Source organism: Morone saxatilis, unplaced genomic scaffold, assembly GCF_004916995.1.
Source record: "Morone saxatilis isolate NCDOM2014 unplaced genomic scaffold, NCSU_SB_2.0 Contig9, whole genome shotgun sequence".
NCBI lineage: Eukaryota > Metazoa > Chordata > Actinopteri > Moronidae > Morone > Morone saxatilis.
The window spans coordinates 10,674,868-10,683,678 of NW_023340268.1; the positions used below are offsets into that span (position 1 = coordinate 10,674,868).

General features: G+C 44.2%; 1 protein-coding gene across 1 annotated transcript in view; it reads left to right on the top strand.

The window, feature by feature from the left end:
* The first annotated feature begins 672 nt into the window (after nucleotides 1-672).
* Nucleotides 673-8,811, top strand: part of jarid2b (jumonji, AT rich interactive domain 2b) — a 100,205-nt gene continuing 92,066 nt past the window's right edge. Inside the window, exon 1 of the mRNA XM_035681230.1 lies at nucleotides 673-1,215. Coding sequence (XP_035537123.1) covers nucleotides 1,171-1,215 — 45 coding nt within the window. The 5' untranslated portion in view covers nucleotides 673-1,170. The remainder of the gene's footprint in view (nucleotides 1,216-8,811) is intronic.

Consider the following 8,811-nt stretch of genomic DNA (forward strand, 5'->3'; position numbering starts at 1 on the left):
TGCTCAATTTGAAAATACCCATCGAACTAACGTTTCCTCACATGAAGGGTTCCTGAAAGCACATTTTATAAGATGCAAGTCTTTGCTTTCATGTTTAACTTTGTGGGGGTGGTGTAAAGAGTGGGGGTTGGGGGCTGTCATTTACATACAAATTTGGGAACCTCTGCTTTTTTTTGTCCCCTATAGCTTCTTCTAAGAATTCTTCTTTTAGCCTGAAATGACTGTGCAGCCCTTTAAATGCCTTTAAAAAATACCATCAACACAGTATATTGAAGAAAAAAAAAACATCTTATGGTTCCTCATAAGCTTATGAGCTCAGACTATAGACACATTATCTTCATGGAAATATTATGATAACACAGAGTTTAAAACACTACCAGCATAGGGGAACTGTAAACCTACCAGTGACCACCCATGTCTCTTTAAAATGCCACAGGAAGCCTCCAAACTAACATTACAGGAGTTAAAACGCGTCTTTTAGCGCAAGATCACCACAAACTGCCTCCTAAAATCCTAACAAAGTCCACGAAAGAATACGGGAAAGGTTGTTTCGCCAGGGTTTTTGTGATCAGGGTTCTTTCTCATTGAGATTTTGAAGTTGCCGCTGAATGGGGGAGCATGTGATAGGCTGAAGCTTTAGGAAGAAAGGAGCTGCTCTATTCAGTCGCCAGAGCAGTGCTGCTGGAGAGCTCTCCGATCGACCGCAGGCTCCAGCTAAAAAAACAAATACGTGACACATAGCGTTTTATTTTTTAATTTTATTTATTAATTTCTCGCCGTATCGTCGCCTCAAAACAAAGATGTAACTTGTCGACCTCACCTCAAGCATATTGATGTATTTGAAAAGAGCCGGGAGCGAGTGCGCCGAGACGAGAAGCCGAGCTGTTTCGCCGAATGGAACTTATTGTTGTGCATTTGTTTTGACTATGTTATCCCCGAGTGAGTTTGGCTTCAGTCCATCTCTGTCCGTCGTCGACCCTTGAATTTTTTGGGATTTATATCCGAATAGTTTAAGGGGAAACACCGAGGGAGGATTCTGCAAAGCGAGCTTTTCCAGCAGAGCCGGGGATTTAAATCGTCATTGGTGGTGCTCCGTAGAGGCGAGTCAAAGAAAGAAAATTCATGTGGCCATTCTTTCTATAGCCAAACATTTTTTTGGGGGATTGCATAATGAGCAAGGAAAGACCTAAGAGGAATATCATTCAAAAGAAATACGTAAGTACAAACCCATCTTTTGCTTACGTTTGCACCCAAAATGCAACCCTCGTCTCTATTCAAGTTTGTCTTGCTCATCTAAATAGCGTAAACTTTCATTCCTGACTGTGAAGGTTACCATCAGCCGAGCCTGTGTGCTATTTGGGTCATCCTTTAAAAGGCAACGACTATAAGTTGCCTCAACGTGTTAACAATTGTGCTCTTTTTTTATTATTTAAAGAGACAGCTATGTTTATTCACTGTCTGCAGCGTTTCTTCGACATCAGACATGTTTTGGGCTATCTGAACATCGGGTGCTTTTAGGTTGGTGGGGGTGAAGAAGAGATTGCTTCGCTCATTTTGGCCCGTTTTAACGCGTGATAGGGGCATGCACGGTGCACCCTGGCTACGTGATAAAGCTATTAAAGGTTTTTAAATTAAACGACTTGTGTCTTTCAGAAAAAGGCTTTTGTTCGCTTCCTATTCAGAGCCGCGAAGACAAGCCTATCGGCCATGGCTCAGCTATTTCGGCTTCCATTTCGTCCCACGCTGAGCATTTCACCTCCGCTTTAAACTGAGCTCTTCTAAACCATCCTCATGCTGAAGCTTATGTATAGAGTTTATATTCAAGATAGCGCTGTGTCTGTTTGGTTGCTTGTGTGGGGTTTTTCTTCTTCTGCAGGGCTGACAAACCGACGTGTTTCGCGGACTGTTGTGGCTCTTTAATTTTCTCCATAAAGAGTAAGGGAGAGCAGGAGGAAAGGGGGGGTCATGCAATTCAGCATATCCGGTCAATTTCCAAACACTTGAAACGGTGAGGGGGTGGACACTCTCGGGCTTGTTGTCGTGCTGTTGTCTTTGCTATCATTCTTCCCATAAAGAAGTCCGCCGGGCTCGCAGTCATATTTGCAGGTCTCCGTGTGACCTCTGAACGGGCAGATATTGCAGCAGCCCCGCTGAGGGATAACTCCATTTTTTTTGCAGTACTACCGGGGATTAGCTTACAAGCGTTTGGGTCTCGTCCTCCAGCTACCGAATTCACATGAAACTGCGCATTAACGCGGTCTGTGTGGCTTTGAACACAGTGTTTCTGAACGAGGCAGTCTCTTTTAAAGAGGCTGTGTTCAGTCGCATTGCAGAGGCTCATGTATGAAACGGTACCAAGAAGCAACCATTTTCTTTCTCTAAGTAACACTGGGGAATTTATAGGGGATGGGGCTGCGAAATAAAATAGTTCAGCTTGAGCTCGGCTTAAATTGTAGTCTTGGGGGGTGGGGGGGTTAGGCTTCGGTGTGGTGAACGCCTATTTGTCCTCCCTCATGAATGAAACAAAGAGGTTTAATCTTGCAAAGTGTGAATGGCTCAGCATATCACTCTACTAAGTTACCATGTATCGTTTTCATGAAGACTACACGCCGGCCGGGGCCTCTGAGCCGTCTGGGCTTTTTTAAAGTTTGTTGCACTTTTAAAAAAAAAACAACGTATTTTTAGATTGTAGCTGTGAATTATCGTCACGCGCCTAATAGGCACATTGTTGCGTTTAATTGCACGAGGCATATCATGTCTGTTAATGCTCTGAAGCCGGAGTCAGCAGTCAGCTAACCGCCCCCCCCAGTCCACACAGCACGTGGAGTGTCTTTTTAAAAGTGTGTTAACTCCTTGCAGACAGTTTGGTTACCGAATCAATCGCAAACTGGAACAATTTGTCGCGTTTATTTTGCGCTGAGCGAAATGGTTAAGGTCAAGCTGAGCAACAGGTTTGTGCGAGCAAGAGAACAACTGGACTGACGTTTCCATGTGTTCTTGAATGCATCTTCACTCAACTGTGGAGTTTACGGTTTCTCTCAAGTACAGAGAATTAAATGCATTTCATTTGTAATCAATTAGAGCATAGTCTGAATGGCATTCTTTAAGTTAGTGCTCTCGTGGTGTCTGCCTCATAATAGCTGTAAACGTCCCGCTACAAGTATGAATAAATGGATCCAGTGTCAAGAAAAAAATATTTCATAGAGAACCTGTCATTGAACTTTTATTTGACTAATTTGAATTAGTGTTTTCTGTGGTCCAGTCCACTGCATATTGTGATTCTATTACAAAGAAATAAAATATCACCTCTATAAAAAAAAATGATTCTAACATCTGTATATCTTATGGGCAACATATATTTCTCACACGTCATAATGTGCTGAAATGTGTGGGCATCAACCTTTTACTTGTTAGAAAGCAACACAAATGTGAGTCCCCCTTGAAAAGCAGACAGACATTTAAAAAGGTACATACAGCCCAGTCTCTTGTGTGTAACATTTGTACTATATATACATACTCTGCAGTCGTGATCAACACCCTATAGTGTCCTGTCATAGAGCGGACTTTTTTTTTTAAAGTTCAACCGTGACTTTGACTTTTCCCTTCCAATGAGCAAGTATATTCAGTTACATTAACATGTAACCTCTGCTATATTTTAATTGCCATGTGTTAACAATAATAAAAGTTGCTTGTATTGAGGAAATAGGATGTGCCAAAGAATGGATGACTGAAACTAAAGTCCCCACTTAAAATTAACCAGACTATGATGGCCCAAAATGTCACACACTCTGAAATAGGATGGACTTTTTTACATTTGGTCTATTCATAACTTACTATTCATAAGAACTTCAGGCTTAGGGAAATGGTTTGTCTGTCTGCCTGCAGGATGTATGTTTCTGTCGTGTGTGTGTGTGTGTGTGCGCGCGCGTGCGTGTGTGTGCGCGCGCGTGCGCATGTGTCACATCTGTCATGTGTTTTCGGCAGCTGCAGTTAATGCATAAAGTCTGGCCTGGACCAAATAAGGCTCACAAACATGCATTTCTACGACAACCTGGACGAGTCCAGATCCCCAGGCCCCCCTCCAGGCTTGAGACAGGACTCCTGGCCCCTACTGATCCTTCCCCCTCTCACACACACACCCCTCCCCCCTTAATTAGCGTAAGACAATTATACATGCTTGGCTTAACCATTTCCCCCGAAAACATGAATGTGAGTTGTTACCCCTCCACCCCCACCCTCTGCACCCAACAAACAACCACTATCTGCGACTGATATTAAAATTCATCAGTCATAAAATGATTTAAAAGTGGGAATGAGTCCCTAATAAAAGCAAACAAGGCGATTGCCATTTTCTACTAGAATTGATTGCTACCATTGTGAACGGAACCAAAAAGAGAAGCCAAATTGCCCCGTCAGTTTTTTCCCCCAAAGATGCTTCGTCACTAATGTCAGGTTGAGTGACATTGCTGGAGCTGGCGAGCACACTTCCTTTCTGTGCTCCCATTAAAATGATTTTTTTAAAAGAGGCATTTTTCTTGGTTTATTTCCTTAATTTGTCAGTGCCTTTCAGGGCAGCGGTTGAGGGTAGATGCTGTGTAATGACTGAGGTAGCAAGTGCTAATGTACGGCAGTGTTGTTCTGCCTAACGAAACATGACACATACTGTGTGTGTGTGTGTGTGTGTGTGTGTTTGTGAGTGCGTGTAAGCGAGAATAGCAGGAGAAGGCGGCAGAGTGCAGCCAGGGCCATTTTGTGCAGAGTCGGCTCTTCCTGTAGGCCCCAGCTGGGGCTAGGCCTCTGAATCAAAGGTTGTGTGTGTAAGTGCGTGTGTGTGTGTGCACGCATGGTGTGTGTGGGACAAGCACAGCTGCTGCAGGGGCCTTTACAAATGTAAAGAGGCTGTCAGTGTTTGTTTCATCAGGCGCACAACTGATGAGGGCCAAGTTGAAAATCCATTGCACTGTGAGTGTGTGCGTTGAGCGTGCACAAAAAGAGAAAACAAAAATAGAGAGCGGGGGCACAGACTCTCCCCCTCCTCTCCTCCTTTTCCTCTCTTTATCTCCCTGTCTCTCTGTCTCTGTCTCGCTCTCTCGTTCTTGGGCTGTCCAAATGAAATGTGGGCCTCATGTAGGACCATGAAGAGAGGGTCACAGGGTTGTTTTTTCACCGTGCCTGAGCCTCAATGCGCTTCATTTAACCTTATGTTTCAATGCAAATTATTCTTTCATAAGCTCCCCTCTCCTCACGTGTGCAACATGGCAGGGTTCACTTTGCAACCTCCCCGTCACTATGGCTACCAGGGCAAACCAAAGTGTACTGTGGCAAAAGCAACGTTTTACTGCCTGTTTATTTGACCACGTTCACTATGGTTACGTTCCACGTGGCTCCTATGAAAGGCCCGTAACGGTAAAAGATAAAAGTGCTTTCCACATGTGTTTGTTCATTTTGTCAGCGTTGCTTTAGACAAGATAATTTTTCTGTGAATGTATACCCATGCAGAATGTAAAGCGATGAGTTGGAAACCAGCAGGATGTGGCAGGGATAGCCTTAAACAAAAGGCAACAGAGGATACTGCTTTTCAATTTGAAAGTAATCACCCTGCTTTGTTTTTTTTAAATTCACCAATGGGGAAAAAAATCAAAGCAGGGCTACTTTGATTACAGTGCCAAACTGTATCAGCGTGGCATAAAAGTAACTGCCAAGAATATAAAAAGTCCTTGTGAAGATTGCCAGCAATTTACACACAATGGAAAATAACTGATGCAAACCAAGAGTTACTGTGTCATTCACACTTTTCAGAGAAAACAAAAAGCATACGATATACCATTTCTAAGGAACAGGAAAACGCACAACTCATAGCCAGATGTGTTCCGCAGCCTTATTTCTCTTTGTCTTCATTTTTACTGGACTAGAATGTCAGGTAATTAAACATTGCCTCAGTTCACGTGTCCCCCACGCTCAACAGTTTTGTGTTAAAGCAAGGAGGATGCAGACCTTCCCACGCTGCAGGCACAGCCTCATGTCCCTTTGGCCTCATCTCTCCTCTCGCAGGGCCTGCCGACTCGACAAGCACTGCCAGAAAAATTTCTGGGAGTGAAGTTGGCGACCTCCTTTTAATTCAGCCTTATTTATTTATGTATTTATTAAGTTAGTGCTGAAATGAGAAGGAGGAGGAGAAGGGAGCCCTTTTTTTTCCTTAAATAAAGTCAGCTTTGCCAACAGAGAGTTTACTGCATCATTACAGGCGCTCTGTGAGCTGCCGGCTTCAATTTGGACCGGCGATGGATGTTCAGTGGCCAAATGCATCACCACTCAGCTTTTTTCTCCGGCATAAATACACTCTCTCTCCCTGTTTACCCTTTACTGTCTCTGCCTCCCTTTTCTCCCCTTGCGTCGTTTTTTTACGGCATTATGTCACACACACGGCACAAACTCCTGTTATGCAATATGACCTTTTCTCTTATCAGCTGTTGACATTGAGCACAATCTCCGACTCTTAGTTGGCACCAGGGCCCACATACACACAGGCAAAGTTCTTTAGGTGTGCACCTGCAGTCAGTGGGTGAGAGAAACCAGTTTTAAAGCCAACATTGGAAGGTGTCAGCAGCGTAGGCTATTTGCAAGAGTAATGACATAAAACTGGGCGTGACCGTCTTTGTTGTACGGTATGTCACGTGCGTGTGTGCGTAGGCCCGTGTAGGTGTGTTTTACAGCATATGCTTCAATAGTTGGACACAAGGCACGGTTGGACACAGTGCAGTTGTGGACAGCCAATGCAAGCGGGGGAGTGTGTGTGTGTGTGTGTGTGTGTGTCAGTCACGTACACCAAGTGCGTTCCCTCTGTGCGCGTCTTCATTCTGCCGAGTGATTTATATCCTCCTGCTCCTGTGGGTTTGGATGGAGATGGGGGGAGTGAGACAGCTGGTCAGGCCCTGAGAGGTTCTGTGTGTATGTGAACACACATGCTCACTCATGCATGTGTGTGCGTGTGTGCGTGTGTGTGTGAATGAGTGAGTGGTTGCCACAGCTTATCTGTTCAGGATCCCTATGAAGCTGAATCAACACTTTAGCTTTGTCTTTGGTTTGGCCTTGCAGGCTTTATGGGGGCTCATGAAGGACATTCAGCAATAGTAGAACCAAAATAAAAGAATTGACGGAGTATTTATATTTACTTACCCTTTATCTTTCTGTGAGCATTGTCAAATATATATGGGGTTTTTTTTATAGAAAAAATAAGTAAAGTAAAGGTACAAATCTTCAGGTGCCTTTTTGTTTCTAGTTCAAATTTCAGCTTAGCCCTTCCCTTAAAGCTTCCCTTTAAGCTCTGTAAGCATAAATAGGAGGCATTCAGGTTGTTTTTCATCCGTTTTTGAATCACCAAGCTACCGTAGCTTAGTCTGGCATTAGCTTTTAATGACCATTATGTACATCTCTTAGACAACCTCTTGACCGATCTCTGCTCACCCTCTCCCCACTCTTCATCTCAGCTACATCAGTTTAATAAACACTCCTTACATTTTCATCCTGTGGTCAATCCCATCTGATCCCCTATTGTGACACCGTCGTCTTTACACATCCAGTGAATTAAGCCTCGGGGGATGAAGCAACAGAGTAGAGGCTCAGTCAGTATCGATCCTCCATTACTCCCTCTCTTTCTGCCCGGAACACCACAGTTTCACTGTCAAACATATGCCAGTAAGACTCTGTAGGCAACATCATAAAATGTCTCGACTGCGATGCTAAGATTAGGAATAAAACCTGAAGCTGTCTGTTTGTTGGCCTTCTTAAGAAAATGCTATATGCTTATTTTTCTATGAACATGGCTGGGAGTACAGTGTCATCAGATTTCAGTCCGGGAATACATTCAGTGTACATTCATAACTGTTCTTGTTATGTGTTACAGTTTCACGAGCCTTCTACCAAGTGCAGCAATCTATGAATCATTCTTTTTATGATGGAGCAGTTTGTTTCTTCCTGCCAACGAGCCACTGGCCACTCCATTCAGGTCCTCTTTGGCACAGCACTGCCTTGGCCGATGAATCGCTCTCTCATTTAATCTCTCATGAGGGTATTTTCCTGTGATAACTTTTTTTTGCATTTGACTATCATTATCCCTCTTTTTCACAACAGTCATTTGTGGCTCTCCAACATGCATGGCTAGTTGTGGAACGGTGACCTCCCTTCTGTTAAAGCGCTCTCGAATGCAACCCTTTTCACCGAGCATTTGGCCCCTTGCGAGGGAGGCCTTAATTCAGGATGGCAGCCCCTCCCCTCCCTCCTCCATCCCCAAACCAGGGGAGTAATGAGCCAGTGGAGCAAAGTGGCTGGGTGACCACTATTGCTGCCTAATCTCCACTTTTCAACCCTCACTGGCGTGGTGCAAAGAGGGGTTTATACAAAGCTTATTGATTACAGGCAATAGTAGTTGTATTGCTTGTGCTTTCTCGACTTATTTAGAGGAAAAATGACTGGTAACAGTAAAGGTGTTAACTGCATCTGCCTCGTACTCGTACCAACGCCGCCCACCAAACTGTATTTGAAGGATGGACAAGGGCACGTTTCTAATGCTGAAACATGGTTGGTGGAAGGGTATCCGTGTTGCTGCTGTTGTCGGATGCGCCGGTTCCTGTGTCAGCTCTCATGTGAGAAAATGGGAGGAATGAGGAGGTAGTGGTGGTGGGTGGCTGAGGGCTGTTAGAGGAAGAATAAACGGTTTATTTGATTCGCAGGTCAATATATACACATTCTGTTTGCGCCTATCCTACACCCCCATCTTCCAACCGCCACGAGAAACGCATTACTCCCCCCCCC